This window comes from Rhinopithecus roxellana, chromosome 1 (genome assembly GCF_007565055.1).
Source record: "Rhinopithecus roxellana isolate Shanxi Qingling chromosome 1, ASM756505v1, whole genome shotgun sequence".
NCBI lineage: Eukaryota > Metazoa > Chordata > Mammalia > Primates > Cercopithecidae > Rhinopithecus > Rhinopithecus roxellana.
Window position 1 is genome coordinate 53,721,558 of NC_044549.1, and position 18,772 is coordinate 53,740,329.

The 18,772-nt window shown below is 46.0% G+C and overlaps 1 protein-coding gene across 5 annotated transcripts in view; it reads left to right on the forward strand.

Moving 5' to 3' along the window:
- NEK4 (NIMA related kinase 4) overlaps positions 1–18,419 on the forward strand; it is a 69,883-nt gene extending 51,464 nt beyond the window's left edge. For 4 of the 5 annotated variants that reach the window (XR_004056921.1, XR_004056925.1, XM_030929079.1 and 1 more), the window contains one exon: positions 18,015–18,419. Coding sequence is in view for 2 of the 5 variants with exons in the window: in XM_030929079.1 (XP_030784939.1) it covers positions 18,015–18,107 (93 nt within the window). In the remaining 3 variants the exon portion in view is untranslated. The remainder of the gene's footprint in view (positions 1–18,014) is intronic. The other variant, XM_030929193.1, reaches the window with a different exon arrangement.
- The last annotated feature ends 353 nt before the right edge of the window (positions 18,420–18,772 follow it).

Consider the following 18,772-nt stretch of genomic DNA (forward strand, 5'->3'; position numbering starts at 1 on the left):
CCCAAGGTCAGGAGTTCGAGACCAGCCTGACCAACATGGTGAAACCCTGTCTCTACTAAAAATACAAAATTAGCCAGGTGTGGTGGTACACACCTGTAATCTCAGCTACCAGGGAGGCTGAGGCAGGAGAATCGCTTGAACCTGGGAGGCAGAGGTTGTGGTGAGCTGAGATTGAGCAATGCTCCAGCCTGGGCAACAAGAGCGAAACTCCTGTCTCAAAAAAAAAAGTTTTAGATGCCTGTTAGATCTAGTTGCTTTACTGCATTGTTCAAGTCCTTTTATTTATTTATTTATTTATTTATTTATTTATTTATTTGAGACAGAGTCTCACTCTGTCACCCAGGCTGGAGTGCAATGGCACCATCTCAACTCACTGCAACCTCCGCCTCCCAGGTACAAGCAATTCTCTGCCTCAGCCTTCCGAGTAGCTGGGACTACCGGCGCTCGCCACCACACCCGGCTAATTTTTTTTGTATTTTTAGTAGAGATGGGGTTTCACCATGTTAGCCAGGATGGTCTCGATCTCCTGACCTCATGATCCGCTTGCCTCGGCCTCCCAAAGTGCTGGGATTACAGGTGTGAGCCACTGTGCCCGGCCTCAAGTCTTTTATTTTCTTAATTATGTTCTGCCAGGTTGCTCTATCCATTATTGAGAGTGGAGTATTGAAGTCTGCAACTATTATTCATGGTTTGTTTTTTACACCTAAAAACAAAACGTCAGTATCCTCATTTGTACATTTAGGTGTATAAATGTTAATAATTGTCCTAATCTTCTTACTGTAGATGTCTCCTTTTTTGTCTCTTATAACCTTTTCTTAATTTAAAGACTATTTTGTCTGATATTTGTAAAGCCATCCCTAATCTCCTTTGGTTACAATTTATGTGGAATATTTTTTTCAAAATTTTTACTTGCAATCTTTTTGTGTCTTTAGATCTAGAGTCTCTTATAGATAGCATATAGGTGGATTCTGTGTTTTTTAAATCCATTCTGCCAATTTCTGTCTTTTGATTGGAGAGTTTAATCCATTTACATTTAAAGTAGTTATTGATAAGGAGGGACTTACGTTATTTTACTATTTTATGTTCTATATGCATTATAGTTTTTTTAATTCCTTTTTTCCTGCATTACTGTCTTCTTTTGTGTTTAGTTGATTTTTTTTTTGTAGTGAAAATTTTAATATAATATATAACATGTCCTGTAACTGTTTTCTCTGTGGTTACCATGGAGATTATATTTAATGTCCTAAAATTATAATACTCTAGTTTGAATTTATGCCAGCTTAACTTCAATAACGTACAAAAATTCTACCCTTTTAACAGCTCTGCCCCAGCTCCTTTCTAGTTATTGATGTCACAAAAGTATATCTTTGTACATTGTATGTTTAAAAACAGGATCTAAAAATTGGGTTTTAAAATGCATTAGTCTCTTAAATTATATGGAAAACAAAATGTGGAATTGCAAACCAAAGTTACAGTAATATTAGCTTTTAGTCTAATTGTTTTGTAATGTATTAACCTCTTAAATCTTGTAGAAAACAAAAAAAAGAAATTACAAACAATTTTTTTTTTTTTTTTTGAGATGGAGTCTTGCTCTGTTGCCCAGGCTGGAGTGCAGTGGCCAGATCTCAGCTCACTGCAAGCTCTGCCCCCCGTGTTCACGCCATTCTCCTGCCTCAGCCTCCCGAGTAGCTTGGACTACAGGTGCTCGCCACCTCGCCCGGCTAGTTTTTTTGTATTTTTTAGTAGAGACGGGGTTTCACCATGTTAGCCAGGATGGTCTCAATCTCCTGACCTCGTGATCCGCCCGTCTCGGCCTCCCAAAGTGCTGGATTACAGGCTTGAGCCACCGCGCCCAGCTACAATTGTTACAATAATATTAGCTTTTATAGTTGCCCATGTTTACCTTTACTAAAGGGATTTCTTTTGCAAATATATTTTTATTATTAATCAACAAATCATAATTGTACATATTAATAGAGTACAATGTGATGTTCTGATATATGTATACAATGTGGTTTGATTAAATCAAGCTAATCAACATATCTGTCACCTGAAGTATTTATCATTTTGTTGTGATGAGGACATTTGAAATTCTCTTAGCAATTTTGAAATATGTAACACGTTATTATTATTAAATGTAGTCACCATGTTGTGCAGTGTATCTCAAAATACTTACTCCTGCTTTATAACTGAACCTTGTTCCTTTTGAGCAACACCTGCCCATTCTACCCACTCTCTGACCTCTGGTAAAGACCATTCTCCTGTCTGTTCCTATGAATTTGATTAATTTGATTGTTTTTAGAGATTTTTCTTTCTTTATAAAGCTTTATTTAATGTCATTTCCTTTCAACCTGCAGAATTCCCTTGAATATTTCTGATAGGGAAGATCTAGTGTTAATCAGCTTTATCTGGAAATGTCTTGATTTCTCCCTCACTTTTGAAGGGCATTTTTGCCAGATACAGTATTCTTGGTATTTTTTCTTTTAGTGTTTTGAATATATTAGCCCACTGCTTTCTGGCCTCTACAGTTCCTGATGAAAAAACCCATTGGTAATCTTATCCTTTGTATGTGACAAGTTGCTTCTCTCATGCTATTTTCAGGATTCTCTCTTTGTCTTTGTCTTTTGACAATTTGTGTGTGTGTGTGTGTGTGTGTGTGTGTGTGTTTTAAGACAAAGTCTCATTGTCACCCAGGGTGGAGTGCAGTGGCGCCATCTTGGCTCACTGCAACTTCTGTCTCCCGGGTTCAAGCAATTTTCGTGACTCAGCCTCCTATGTAGCTGGGATCACAGGCATGTGGCATCACACGGGGCTAATATTAGTATTTTTAGTAGAGACAGGGTTTCACCATGTCGTCCAGGTTGGTTTTGAACTCCTGACCTCAAGTAATCTGCCGGCCATGGCCTCCCAAAGTGCTGGGATAACAGGAGTGAGCCACTGAACCTGGCCGTGTCTTTTTACAGTTTGATTATAATGTATTTCAGTGTGGACTCTTGAGTTCATCCTACTTGGAGTTTGTTGAGCCTCTTGGATGTTTATATTTATTTTGTCTTTTAAATACTTGTCTTTCATCGAACTTGTGAATTTTTCAGTTATATTTCTTCAGATCATTTATCTGATCCCCTCTCTCTCCTCTTTCTCTGGGACTCCCACATTGCTTACGTTGGGCTGCTTGATGGTGTTCTATATGTCCTTTAGGCTCTGTTCAGTTTCTGTAGTCTTTTTTCTTCCTGTTCTTCAGACTTGATACTTTTAATTATCCTATCTTCAAGTTCACTGTTTCTTTCTTCTGCTTGCTCAGTTTTTTCATTGCAGTTATTGTACTTTTCAGCTTCAGAATTTTTTTTCTTTAGACCGGGTACAGTGGCTCATAATCCCAGCACTTTGGGAGGCTGAGCCAGGCAGATGACTTAAGGTCAGGAGTTCGACCGGCCTGACCAACATGGTAAAACCGCGTCTACACTAAAAGTACAACAATTAGGCACGGTGGCATGCACCTGTAATTCCAGCTACTCAGGAGGCTGAGACACGAGAATCGCTTGAACCCAGAAGTTGGAGGTCACAGGTTCCACTGCCCTCCAGCCTGGGTGATGGAGCAAGATTCCATCTCAGAAAAAAAAAGTTCTTTTTTTCTTTTTATGTCTTTCTCTTTACTGATATTTGTTTTATTTATACATCATTTTATTTTTTTTTGAGACAGGGTCTCATTCTGTCTGGAGTGCAGTGGTGCAATGATAGCTCCCTGCAGCCTCAAACTCCTGGGCATAAGTGATCCTCCCGCCTTAGCTTCTCGAATGGCTGGAACTGCAGGCACATGCCACCATACCTAGCTAATTTAAAATTTTTTTTGTAGAGACAGGGTTTCATTATGTTGCCCAGGCTGGTCTCAAACACCTGATCTCAACTAATCCTCCCATCTTGACTTCCCAAAGTACTTAGATTTCAGGTGTGAGCTACTATGCCTGGCCACACAATTACATAATTTTCTTTTACTGAGACAGAGCCTCGCTCTGTCACTCAGGCTAGAGTGCAATGGCATAGTCATGGCTCACTGCAGCCTGGGCTCAGGTCATCCTCCCACCTCAGCTTCCCAGGTAGCCAGGACTGTAGGAGCATGCCACCAAACCCAGCAAGTTTTTTTGTACGTTTTGTAGAGATGGGGTTTCACCATGTTACCCAGGCTGGTCTCAAACTCCTGGCCTCAAGCAATCTGCCTGCCTCAGCCTCCCAGAGTCCTGTGATTACAGGCGTGAGTCACTGTGCCCGGCCACATCATTTTCTAATAAGTCTGCCATCTGATCTTAGGGACAATGTCTGTTGATTTTTTTTTTTTTCCCTTTGAATGGTCCATACTTTGTTTCTTTTTATGCCTTGTGGTTTTGTTTTTAAACTGGACATTTGAGTTTTTATCATGTGATAATTTAGGGGTCCTCCATGCCAGTGATGCAGGATTTACTTCTCAGTCACTTTGTAAGCCAGGTACTTCTGGCTGGCAATGCCAGACCCAAGCCTTGCTCAGCCATGCTGGTGTGCCCTGGCTCGGTTGTGTTATAGCTTGTACCCATGTTCAGCAGTTTCTGCGCTCTTGGACCTTGCCCAAGAAGAATGAGGATACACTGGATGTTGAAGGGTGAGGAGGGTAGAGAAGAATTTTATTGAGTGATGAAACAGCTATCAGCAGAGAGGGAATACCTTAAGGTGGGGAAGTCCCCCTAATATGGCTGAGTCCAGGGCTTTTTATGGGCTCAGAATAGGGGAGGGGCAGGCTGTAGGTAGTATTGGAAAAGGCAACATTCAATTGGTTAAAAGGCATTATTCAGAAAGTATCAATTGGGAAAGGGCCAGCAAACAGGAACAGAAGTTCCCACTCTGTGTCACAGGTTTCATCCAGGACCAGCAGTCTGGTCTTTCAGCCTTCAGGCTGATTTGGCTTGAAGGTGGGGTTTCACTAGGAACCTGCCCCATCTGCCTAGGTATTTGGCTACCTCCTGTCACTATCACCAGGGATTAGTCACAGGTTATAAACTTAAAGTCTTCTCATGTCTGAATCTGTGTTTTCCCCTGGGCATGTGCATGCATGGTAACTTTCCAAATCCCCCTGTATATGTGGTTACTTTTTTTTTTTTTTTTTGAGACAAGGTCTTGCTCTGTCACCCAGGCTGGAGTACAATGGTGTAATCACAGCTTACTGCAGCCTCAGCCTCATGGACTTAGCAGTTCTCCTGTCCCAGCCTCGCTAGTAGCTTAGACAACAGGCGTGCCCCACCACACTTAGCTAATTAATTTTTTTTTTTTTTGGTAGACACAAGAGTCTCCCTATGTTGCCCAGGCAGGTCTTGAACTCCTGGGCTCAAGCAGTTCTCCTGCCTTGGCCTCCCAAAGTTCTGGGATTCTAAGCATAAGCCATCATGCCCAGTGGCTTTGGAACGTCCTGCTCCTTTAATGTATGGCCCCCAAAAGGGGAAAAAGAAAAAATATAAAGGGGGGAGAAATAAAGGCACCAGTCTTTTTAAATCCCCAGGGAGTCACTTCAGCTAGAGGGAGGGAGGTTTGCAACAGTGTCAGTGATGGTTGCAACATTGGTTTCCTGCTTCTATATCTATACCTTAGTGATCAGAAGCAGCAGTCAGCTATCAGTACAGAGATCCCTGATATTTGGAGGTCTGGTTTCTTGTTGCCTACCCTAGTTCCTGCAAGCGGCATGCAAGCTGCTTCAGGAACACAGCATGACTGTCTGCCACTGGGTGCAGAGTGCTTAGGGCTGAACTGAACCACAATTTAGCTTCTAAGACTTCCCTCAGATGTTTCCAGCCTTCAAGAGAATCCAGAGTTTTTAAATAGTTACGTAAAAGAGATTCTGTCAGTACAATTTTTGCTTGAGTGAGGAGATACAATTTTGTCTTGAGTGAGGAGATGAATTCCTGATGCTTCTTACTCTGCCATCTTCTATATTATTGTTTCATACACTAGCTTTTCAAATTAGTTAAGGAGAGGCAATATGTGTTTGTACTGTTTTATAATTACCTTTACCAGCACTCTTCTGTATTTTCACATTGCTTTGAGTTACTGTGTAGGGTCTCATCCTTTTAGCCTGATGAACTTCACTTAGTTTTCCTGTACTGTGGGTCTGCTAGCCACAGATTCTCTGCTTTTGTTTATCTGGGAATTTCCTTATTTCACTTTTATTTTTGAATGATAGATTTGCTAGATATGGGATTCTTGGTTGACAGTTTTTTTGGAGCACTTTGAATGTTATCCTTCTGCCTTCTAGCCTCCATTGTTTATGAGGAGAGGTTAGCTGTGAATGTTATTGGTGTTGCCTTCTGATGAGTTATTTTCATCTTGCTGCTTTCAAGATTTTCTGTTTTTGACTTTCAGCACTTTAACCCTAATGTGTGTGTCTGTGGATTTCTTTGAGTTTATCCTACTTGGAAATTCATTGAGTTTCTTGGACGTGTAGATGAGTGTTTTTCAATAAATTTGTAAAGTGTTCAGGCATTATTTCTTAAAAAATTTTTTTTTTCTGTTCCTTTTTTTTTCCCCTGAGACAGAGTCTTGCTCTATCACCCAGGCTGGAGTGCAGTGGTGCGATCTCGGCTCACTACAACCTCCATCTCCTGGGTTCTTGGCATGGTGGTGTCTGTAGTCCTAGCTGTCTGTAGTCCTGAGAGGTGACAACGTGCTAGCAGCCCTCGCTCGCTCTCAGCACCTCCTTGGCCTCGGTGTCCACTCTGGCCGCGCTTGAGGAGCCCTTCAGCCAGCTGCTGCACTGTGGGAGCCCCTCTGTGGGCTGGCCGAGGCCGGAGCTGGCTCCCTCTGCTTGCCGGGAGGTGTGGAGGGAGAGGCGCGGGAGGAACCAAGGCTGCATCCGGTGCGGTGCGAGCGGCGTGGGTGCGGCCTCCGCAGGGCCCTGCACTCAGAACTGCGGGCGGCCAGAGCCACTGGCCCGCACAGTGAGGGGCTTAGCACCCGGGCCAGCAGCTACGGAGGGTGCAGTGGGTCCTCCAGCACTGCCAGCCCGCACGCGCAGCACTGGAATTCTTGCCAGGCCTCAGCCGCCTCCCCGCCGGGCAGGGCTCGGGACCTGCAGCCCTCCATGTTGGAGCACCTTGCTCGGCCCCAGCCTCCCTGACCGGCGCCAACCCCGGATCCGCGGTGCCAGGTCCCAGCAACCACCCAAGGGCTGAGGAGTGCAGAAGCCCAGCGCACGACTGGCGGGCAGCTCCGCTCACAGTCCTGGCGAGGGACCCACTAGGAGAAGCCAGCTGGGCTCCTGAGTTGTGTGGGGACTTGTAGAACTTTTGTGTCTAGCTAAAGGATTGTAAATGCACCAATCAACATTCTGTGTCTAGCTCAAGGTTTGTAAATGCACCAATCAGCACCCTGTCAAAACGGACCAATCAGCTCTCTGTAAAATGGACCAATCAGCAGGATGTGCGTGGGGTCAGATAAGGGAATAAAAGCAGGCTGCCCGAGCCTGCAGTGTCAACCTGATCGGGTCCCTTTCCAACCTGTGGAAGCTTTGTTCTTTCTTTGCCACAAATCTTGTTGCTGCTCACTCTTTGGGTCTGTGCCGCCTTTATAAGCTGTAATACCACAAAGGTCTGCAGCTTTACTCCTGAAGCCAGCAAGACCATGAACCCACCAGAAGGAACGAAGAACTCCAGATGCACTGCCTTTAAGAGCTGTATCACTCACTATGAAGGTCTGCAGTTTCACCCCTGAAGTCAGCGAGACCACAAATCCACCAGAAGGAAGAAACTCCGGACATATCTGAACATCTGAAGGAACAAACTCTGGATACACCATCTTTAAGAACTATAATACTCACTGCGAGGGTCTGTGGCTTCATTCTTGAAGTCAGCGAGACCAAGAACCCACCAATTCCGGACACAGCCCTAGCTACTCATCTGCTTCAGCCTCCCAAGTACCTGGGACTACAGGCATATGCCACCACACCCAGCTAATTTTTGTATTTTTAGTAGAGATGGGGGTTCACCATGTTGGCCAAGTTGGTCTTTTACTCCTAACCTCAAGTGATACACCCACCTCGACCTCCCAAAGTGCTGGGATTACAGGTGTGAGCCACCATGCCCAGCCTTTTTTCTGCTCCTTTCTCTCCTCTCCTGGTGTTTTCTTTATACATATTTGGTGGGGTTAATGGTGCCCTTCATTTCTCTGAGTCTCTGTTCATTCTTCATTTTAGTTTTTTCTCCGTTATTTGGATTGCATAATTTCTATTGGTCTGTCCCCAAGCTTGCTAATTGTTCTGCCAGTGTAAGTATGCTGTTGAGCCCCTCTAGTGAATTTTGCTTTTCAGTGATTGTACTTCTCAGCTCTAGATTTTCCATTTGGGTCTTTTAATTAATAATTTTTTTCTGTTTCTTAATATTCTCTATTTGATATGACACTGTCACTATACCTTCCTTTACTTTTTAAATTATGTTTTCCTTTCGTTCTTTGAACATATTTATAGTGGCTACTTTGAAATCTTTTTTTTTTTTCTTATTTTGAGACAGAGTCTCACTCTGTCACCCAGGCTGGAGTGCAGTGGTGCGATCTTGACTCACTGCAACCTCTGCCTCCCAGGTTCAAGCGATTCTCCTGCCTCAGCCTCCTGAGTAACTGGGACTACAGGTGTGTGCCACCACACCTGGGTAATTTTTGTATTTTTAGTAGAGATGGGGGTTTCACCATAATGGTCAGGCTGGTCTTGTACTCCTGACCTTGTGATCTGCCCACCTCGGCCTCCCAAAATGCTGGGATTACAGTTGTGAGCCACTGCACCTGGCCTACTTTGAAACCTTTGTCTGTTGAATCTAACGTCTGGTTACTTTCACAGGCAGTTTCTCTTGTTTGCTTTTTTCCAGCATGTGTGTCATACTATCCTATTTCTTTGCATTTCTCACAACTTTTTACTGGAAACTGGACATTTTAGATAATACATTGTTTAAACTCGGTATTGGCCCCTTTGGGGATTATTTTTGTTATTTTTGAGACAGAGTCTTGCTCTGTCGCCCAGGCTGAAGTGCAGTGGTGCTATCTCGGCTCACTGCAATCTCTGCCTCCTGGGTTCACACCATTCTCCTGCCTCAGCCTCCTGAGTAGCTGGGACTACAGGCGCCCGCCACCATGCCCAGCTAATTTTTTGTATTTTTTAGTAGAGACGGGGTTTCACCGTGTTAGCCAGGATGGTCTCGATCTCCTGACCTCATGATCTGCCCGCCTTGGCCTTCCAAAGTGCTGGGATAACAGGCGTGAGCCACTGTCCCTGGCCGGTGATTGTTATATGCTTATTTGTATAGTAACTGACTGGATTTTTATTTATTTATTTTTTGAGATGTAGTCTCGCTCTGTTGCCAGGCTGAAGGGCAATGGCACGATCTTGGCTCACCGTAACTTTCGACTCTCTGGTTCAAGCGATTCTCCTGCGTCAGCCTCCCCAGGTAGCTGGTACTACAGGCACATGTCACCCCACCCAGCTAATTTTTGTATTTTTAGTAGAGACGGGGTTTCACCACGTTGACCAGGATGTCTCGATCTCCTGACCTCATGATATGCCCACTTTGGCCTCCTAAAGTGTTGGGATTAGAGGCATGAGCCACCATGCCTGACCTGAGTTGTTTTGGTGAAGTCTGTCTCCTTCCTCTGTCCCTTCCCTGTAGTATAAAGCCCCTGATGTTGCCCCTCCATGCATGCAGCCTTGGGTGCTAACAGCTACCTTGGAATGACTGTAGTTGTACAAGGGCTTTCTTCACTCTCTTTCCCTGACTTCACATAACTTTTAAGACCCTGTAGTTTCTGGCTGATTGCTTTATTGTTTTCAACAATGTCGTGGGGCATACATCACTCCACAGACTGATCTGATTAAATTTGGTCTCTTTTGACAGGATTGCTACCAATGTCAATATCTGAGTTTTTTTTTTTTTTTCTGACCCCAAGAGGCCTCGTCCCAGCTTTGTAGTCCTCTCTGCAAACTAGCCCAGCCTATAGTTTAGTTTACATCTCCAATGAATTGGCTTATCTCCTCCCAGTTGCCTTTCTACTGCTGTATCTAAAACACAGGTTCAGTTGCTTGGTGCTTGCAGAATCCAATTTAACAAGAGCAAGGTCTGGTATAAAGTGACTTTTTTTTTTTAAGAGGGAATCTCACTCTGTCACCCAGGCTGGAGTGCAGTGGCGTGATATCTCGGGTCACTGCAAGTTCTGCCTCCCGGGTTCACGCCATTCTCCTGCCTCAGCCTTCTGAGTAGCTGGGACTATAGGCGCCTGCCACCACTCCCGGCTAATTTTTTGTATTTTTAGTAGAGATGGGTTTTCACCCTGTTAGCCAGGATGGTCTCAATCTCCTGACCTCGTGATCCACCCACCTGGGCCTCCCAGAGTGCTGGGATTACAGGCGTGAACCACTGCGCCCGGCCTAAGGTGACTTTTTATTCCAAAGCTTAGCTTGGGGGGAAGTACAGGCTTTCCGCCTTTAAGAGTACTCCTCCTTTGGAGTAGACAGCAAGCACTTTTAAAGGGGGCATAGGCTGGGCGCGGTGTCTCACCTCTGTAATCCCAGTACTTTGGGAGGCTAAGGCAGGCAAATCACCTGAGGTTGGGAGTTCGAGACCAGCCTGACCAACATGGAGAAACCCCGTCTGTACTAAAAATACAAAATTAGCCAGGTGTGGTGGTGCATGCCTGTTATCCCAGCTACTTGGGAGTCTGAGGCAGGAGAATCACTTGAACCTGGGAGGCGGAGGTTGTGGTGGGTAAGCCAAGATTGTGCCATTGCATTCCAACCTGGGCAACAAGAATGGAGCTCCGTCTCAAAAAGAAGGGCCTAACATGAATGGGATATGGCGGGTTAGCGGGGAGCGAGCAGTTGCAAGGGTCTGTGTGTTAGCTTGGTGCCTTATCTACCAGGTGATCAAGGTGGTGCCTGCTGGTTTCTTTGTGAGCAGGCATACGTTGGGTTGTGAATCTACTGTTACCTCTTGAGACAACCTCCTAGTGGGCAAGTGTTCTGCTCTGGAGCTTCTAAGCACATAGTTGATCTACCCCTGTAGGGAGTGTCTGATGAAGAGAAGGTAAAAGGCTATAATTGTATTTCTTTTTTTTTTCTTTTTTTTCTTTTTTTTGAGATGGAGTCTCGCTCTGTCGCCCAAGTTGGAGTGCAGTGGTGCGATCTTGGTTCACTGCAAGCTCCACCTCCCAAGTTCAAGCAGTTCTCCTGTCTCATCTTCCTGAGTAACTGGGATTACAGGCATCTGCCACCATGCCCAGCTAATTTTTTTATTTTTAATAGAGACGGTGTTTCACCATGTTGGCCAGGTTGGTCTCAAACTCCTAAACTTAGGTGATCAACCTGCCTCGGCCTCCCAGAGAGTGCTGGGATTACAGGCATGAGCCACCACGCCCAGCCTATAATTGTATTTCTAAAGAGCTAAGTAGGAAGTGGGAAAAAGGATAAGAAGAGAGAGAAAACAAAGAATTTAAAAATAATTAAATAATTGAGGCCAGGTGCAGTAGCTCATGCCTGTAATCCCAGCACCTTGGGACTTGAGGTCAAGAGTTTGAGACCAGCCTGGCTAACATGATGAAACCCCATCTCTACTAAAAATACAAACATTAGCCTGGTGTGGTGGCATACGCCTGTAATCCTAGCTACTCGGGAGGTTGAGGCATGAGAATTGCTTGAACCCCGGGGGGCAGAGGTTGCAGTGAGCTGAGATTGTGCCATTATATTCCAGCCTGGATGACAGTGAGACTCTGTCTCACAGAATAATAATAATAATAATGATTAAAGTGGAGGTACTCAGTTACACTTCCACTCTTTTTGAAAGCACTGCGAGGCTCGAACTCCACACTCTGTTCCAGATGAAGTCAGTTCATTTAGGAAGAGATTTGGTGCTCTGTTTTATGGCCTCTTTCTATTCCCAAGCAAAGTTTGTGAGCATGGCTATGGAGCTGTGGGTGGAGACAATGGCACTCTTCCAAGTGATACCCGCACTTTAGAAACTTAGTGCACTCGGTTTTGGAGGGAGATGGGGCAGTAGCCTCTGGTCTTCTTGGCATACTTGGCATACTTCTTGGCATTTCACTAACATGGCATCTTCACTTTATGGTCTGGAGAAGAGGTGATTTGGGGGCCCATAATTATTATTATTACTATTTTGAGATGGAGTCTTGCTTTGTCACCCAGGCTGTAGTGCAGTGGCTCGATCTCAGCTCACTGCAACCTCCGCCTGCTGAGTTCAAGTGATTCTCCTATCTAAGCCTCCCAAGTAGCTGAGATTATAGGCACCCATCACCACACCCAGCCAATTTTTGTATTTTTAGTAGAGACGCGGTTTCACCATGTTGGCCAGGCTGGGTCTCAAACTCCTGACCTCAAGTGATCCACCCACCTCGGTCTCCCAAAGTGCTGGCATTACAGGTGTGAGCCAACACACCTGGACTGGTCCCCATAATTTTTAGCAGTCCTGTACCCAAAGTAGAACCTACATCCTAGTACTCTGGGCTAGGTGGAAGAAGGGAACTCCTGCTTCTTGCCTGCATTCTCCTGAAATGTAGCCTCAACAACAGGCAGCAGGATGAGATCTGCCAGTGTCCTACCCTCCGAAGAAGATAACCTTTCAACTGGAAGTTGCAGGGAAACAAAGGCCTATGTTCTTGCCTTCAGTGGCCTGGAGTAGAATTTTTGTCTCACTTAGGTGGGCTGGAGAAAGGTGGCAGTTGGTCATGATTCGCGTACCACTGACTCTTACCGTTCTTACCAAAGTTTAGATTTTCTCAAATAAATGTTTCTTCTGTCAAAAGACAAAATTATAACACATTTTGTTTAAATATCTCAATTGGGTTTATTGTGATTCTAGCATTGGGCAACACTTCATTCTGTAAAATAGAATAAGTGTTCTAATGAGTGAAGCAGAGGAGATTAGCTTTATAGACAGAAAAGGGGTCGGATAAAGAAGGAAAAAAGAATAAAAAGTGGATTGGTCTCATTTAATAGGGTTGCTCCAGAAAAAAAGTGGATTGGTCATTTTAGGGTGGGGACAGGGAGACAGAATAATGGAAAAATAAGCTGATTGGTTAACATCAGGTTACTTCAGATGAAAGATTAAAACAGAGAGAGCTTCATACGATGTCAGTTGAAACTGGCCTGTTCGGGAAATTAGGCTGTTAACCTCTTTCAGTCTCTCGATTTCTAGAAAGGCCAGATGACAGCTCAATTTCTGTTTGGTGAGCATTAGTGATGCCATTATGATTTTTAGTCTGGATTATTGGGCCTAGTGTTATGAGATCTTTGGGGTGTCACTTTTCTGACCAGAAACATCTGTGGCTGATGGCGCCTTTGCCTGAGTTTTACTTGGGCCCGCTGGGCTTGTTCTGTCCACAGCCTGGCATTGCACTCATATTACCAGCCTGTATCCCATGCCTGCCAAGGGAGAGTCAGGCATGGAGCAGTGAGCAACAAGGGGTGTGGGAGCGAACATGGGGTCTAGCCACTGTGCAGTCAAGACACTCTAGTTGCTGCAGTGGGGTGGGCAGCTCCAGGTGCCGGCATGGGTACTGGTCCTCTGCGAAGCTACGGCCAGATGAGGTGCACCTCAGGCAGTTTCCACTGCTGGCACCAGGGAACACTGGGGAAGCTTGGAGATGCCAGGAACCACAGCGCCCCAAAGAGGGAGTCACAGCCCTGGCTTGGGGAGCTCCCAGGTCTGGGCTCCTTGAAGGGCCACAGCTCTTCTCTCCTCTTCACATGCAACGTGGTGAGAAAGGGGCATCTTAGCTCCTAATATGTTTGTGTTACAGTTCTTTCAGCCTCACCATTCGGTGAGTCCCGAGTTCTTGTCCTGTGACTAGGAAGAGGTACGCAGACAAGTGAAGGGTAAGCAAGAGGAAGAGGAGTTTCTTTGAGAGAACAGCTCAGGCTGGACGTGATGGCTTACGCCTGTAATCCCAGCACTTTGGGAGGCCGAGGTGGGTGGATCACGAGGTGGGTGGATCACGAGGTCAGGAATTCGAGACCAGCCTGGCCAACATGGTGAAACCCCGTCTCTACTAAAAATACCAAAAAAAATGAGCCAGGCCTGATGGCATGTGCCTGTAGTCCCAGCTACTGGGCAGGCTGAGGCAGGAGAATCGCTTGAACCCAGGAGGTGGAGGTTGCAGTGAGCCAAGATCACGCCACTGCACTCCAGCCTGGGTGACAGAGCAAGACTCCGTCTCAGAAAAAAAGAGAGAACAGGCCGGGCGCGGTGGCTCAAGCCTGTAATCCCAGCACTTTGGGAGGCCGAGACGGGTGGATCACTAGGTCAGGAGATCGAGACCATCCTGGCTAACACAGTGAAACCCCGTCTCTACTAAAAAATACAAAAAAAAACTAGCTGGGCGAGGTGGCGGGCACCTGTAGTCCCAGCTACTCGGGAGGCTGAGGCAGGAGAATGGCGTAAACCCAGGAGGCGGAGCTTGCAGTGAGCTGAGATCCGGCCACTGCACTCCCGCCTGGGCGACAGAGCGAGACTCCATCTCAAAAAAAAAAAAAAAAAAAAAAAAAAAGAACAGCTCAGAGGAGGTCCGCAGGGGGCACCTCCTTTCCATAGACAGGGTGTCTCGTGGAGTATTCAGCCCCACTTGATGAGTGCTGAGCTCTCAGCAGAGAGGGTAGCTCCTCCGCAGCTAGTCATCCCATTGTCTCTTCTGCTCTGGCTAAGCCCAGGGGTTTGAGGGGGCTTAAACAGGAGTAAGTACCTGCCGATTGGTCCATGGGCAGGCCCAGAAAAGGCACCACAAGTTCCCACTCTGGTCTATGGGACTAGCAGCAAGGCCCCCAACCTTCAAGCCCTCCCTGGCCTGAAGGTGGGGCCTCACCGGGGACCCGCCCCCTTCTGCCCAGTAGCCTGTCTGCCTCCTGCTCAGGCCCAGGCTGCTCATGCCATGGTGCACATGCAGGCCAGTGCCAAGCTGCCCTCCGCTCGCCCTCAGCTTAAACTCTCCCCATCCTGCGCTTGTTGTAGCCCAAAGTCTGGAGAGGGACAAAGTGGCAGGGGGCTGGTGTGTCATTGCTGCCCCAAACATGCGTACACCTGGCTGGGCTTTTACCACGCCTGGGTTCATCTGGCTCTGAGATTGGAGCTGGGGGTGGGGGTAATAGGGAGAGGCCAGGCTGTGGGAACAGACACCCCTGAGTCTGCGGGGGCAGCTGGGGCCTCTCCGGCCTGGCTCTGCCTTGGGGCACCTCTGTGCCTGCCCCTTTGCGCCTGACCACGCTGCTCCCCCACCGGCAGGTGACAGCCTGGCCCCATCTTAGCAACCTCCAGGGCAGTGGGTTCTGGGCCGGGCTCCCAGGGGCCGGCTCTGGGGACTGTGCTTCCTCCCCTCACCTTCCCCACAGCTGAGGCAGGTGTCCGGAGTGGTGGAGGGTCCCGGCCTGGGGGCGGCTCCTGACCATGGGGAAGGTGGGCGTGGTCTGGCCAGCTGCTTCAGGGACGCGGGGTACAGGGTTCCAATGGTGCCACTGCTCTTCTGCAGCTGCTGCTGCCATCACTGCTCACATCTCCCTGCTGCTGCCAGTGTGATGGTAGCGGCTGCTCCGGATGGCCCGCGGCTGTCATCACTAGTGCAGGAGTTTAGTCCAAAACAATGGCCTCCTATAATTTTTATTTAAAAATTTGAAGGTCATTTTCTCTTAGCACCATTTCCAGAGACTTTGTTTTTTGGAGTTGAAGCCTTGCTCTATAGCCCTGGCTGGAGTGCAGTGGCATGATCACGGCTCACTGCAGTCTCTGCCTCCCTAGCTCAAGTCATTCTCCCAAGTACCTAGGACTACAGGTGCACACCACCACACCTGGCTAATTTTTTGTAGTTTTTGTAGAGAAAGTTTCACCCTGTTGCCTAGGCTGGTCTTGAACTTCTGAGCTCAAGGGATCAGCCCACTTTGGCCTTCTAAAGTGCTGGAATTACAGATGTGAGCCTGGCCACTGAGGGAAATGGTAGGTTTACAGAGCTCCTTATGGTGTCATGTTGGATGCGGAACCAAACAGGATTACATTTTATATTTAATTGTTACGTCTTTTTAAATTTGAAACATTTTCTCACTTTTTTGTGACTTTGACTTTTCTTTTTTTTGAGAGGGAGTTTTGCTCTTATTGCCCAGGCTGGAGTGCAGTGGTGCGATCTTGGCTCAATGCAACGTCCGCCTCCCGGGTTCAAGCATTTCTCCTGCCTCAGCCTCCTGAGTAGCTGGGGTTACAGGCATGTGCCACCACGCCCAGCTAATTTTGTATTTTTAGTAGAGATGGGGTTTCTCCATGTTGGTCAGGCTGGTCTCGAACTCCTGACCTCAGGTGATCCGCCTGCCTAGGCTTCCGAAAGTACTGGGATTACAGGCGTGAGCTACTACATCTGGATGACGTTGACATTTTTGAGGAGCGGGGGCCATGTTTTTTTTATTTTTTGCAGCATAGAATAATTTATTGCAAAAGAAAAATAATATTTTGAAAGTTAAGTGCAGAATAGGCAGTATACCCTGAGAGAGAGAGAGGATTCAGGGCAGGCTGCTCATAAGGATGAGACAGCCTGGGCCATGTGTTTTATAAAATGTCCCTTGGTTTGGATTTTTCTGATGTTTTCTCATGAATAGATTTAGGTTATACATTTTTGGCAGGAATACCACATAAGTGATATGCCCTCAGTGCATTGTATCAGGAGGTTCACAGTATAACATACTAGATGTTATTTTAATTTTGAACAGTTCTTTCCACAAGCATACATTGAATGTCATATAGTACTTTTTTTTTTATTACTAGTCAGGTTGAATTTTATGTATGTTAATGATATGGAAGGGGGGCACGGAAGTACTGGGTAAGGGAGGGTGTGGCCTCTGGCTAGGGCTCCACCTACAGAACAAGCACTGCTGCCTTCGTACCCAAATGTTGCATTTCCCAAGACCACCCTGGCCTGCCACTCCTCCATCCTGTGCCTATAAAAAACCCCCAAGACCCTAACAGGAACACAGATAAGAGGCTGGATGTTGAGAGAAACACATCGGCAAAAGAAGACACAAGCAGCTGGACATCGAGAGGACGTCAAGGGGAACATGACAGCAGAAGAGCACAGTGACAGATGCCAGCATGCCAGCAGGCCATCGACTGGCAGAACGAGGTGGAGTTTGGCCAGGGCAGCTGGAGGAGAACCCGGGCCGCCGAGCAGCCGGACTCCAGGGGAAAACCGTCTCCCTTCTGGTTCCCCCATCTGCTGAGAGCTACTTTCACTCAATAAAACCTTGCACTCATTCTCCAAGCCTATGTGTGATCTGATTCTTCCGGTACACCAAGGCAGGAACCCTGGGATACAGAAAGCCCTCTGTCCTTGCGATAGGGCAAGGGTCTAATTGAGCTAACACAAGCTGCCTACAGATGGCTAAACTAAAAGAGCACCCTGTAACACATGCCCACTGGGGCTTCAGCTGTAAACATTCACCCCTAGACACTACCGTGGGGTCGGAGCCCCCACATTCTGCCTGTCTGTATGCTCCCCTAGCGGTTTGAGCAGTGGGGCACTGAAGAAGCGAGCCACACCCCCATCAAACGCCCTGCAAGGGGGACAAAGGAACTTTTCCCATTTCACTAAGTGGTTTATGTGATTATTTTGTAAATATATGGGATTTACATTTACATACATATATAAATGAATTTGCTGAATTATCTATGAGATTGATTTTGTTTTACCTATTCTAATATTGTTGGGTTTTATTGATTCAAAGAACTCTTTATATATGAATGCTATTAATCCTTTGGCATGAATGTTGCAAATGTTTTCCCTAGTTTATTTTTTGTTTGCTCTTTAATTTCTTATGACTTTTTAAAATATCTTGAAGTTTAAAATTTTTATGCAAACTGAACTATTAGTATTTTCCTGTATGGTTTCCACCTTTGATATCATGCTTAGAAGAGCCCTTCCTCTAAGATTACAGAAATATTTTTTCCTACTACATACTGATTTTCTTTTTGTTTCTCAAATAGGTACATTTGCGGGAGCACATGGGTGAAAAGTATAAAACTTACAGCGTGAAAGCTCGCCAGTTGAAATTTTTTGAAGAAAACATGAATTTTTGAGTGTTTGTCCTAATCTGCTGCCGGAATTAAAGACCTATTTTTAGAGATTTTTGGCTTAAAAAACAAGGGCAAACAGTCATTTGGAAGCCATTCACCACTGTTTTATATCTCTTTTTTATATCTCTTTGGGGTTTTCCTACAGAAAAGAAATTGGACAGCAGAATAATATGAAGCAGGATCACAAAAGAAAAAAACTTTGGCTTTCATATTCTGAGGACAAATCTGTTGTTTGTTTGATTACTGTTTACTGAGCCTTAATCCACCAAGTTTATATCTAGAATTTTATTTTTTTAAGGTACTGATTAGCTTAAATACAGGGCTTGAAAATTTTTGGATTGAAATTTTTTGGATTGGAATTTTTTTTTTTTTTTTTTTTTTTTGAGACGGAGTCTCACTCTGTCACCCAGGCTGGAGTGCAGTGGTGCAATCTCGGCTTACTGCACACTCTGCCTCCCAGGTTCACGCCATTCTCCTGCCTCAGCCTCCCAAGTAGCTGGGACTACAGGCGCCCGCCACCACGCCTGGCTAACTTTTTTGTATTTTTAGTAGAGATGGGGTTTCACCATGTTAGCCAGGATGGTCTCCATCTCCTGACCTTGTGATCCGCCCGCCTTGGCCTCCCAAAGTGCTGGGATTACAGGCGTGAGCCACCGTGCCTGGCCATA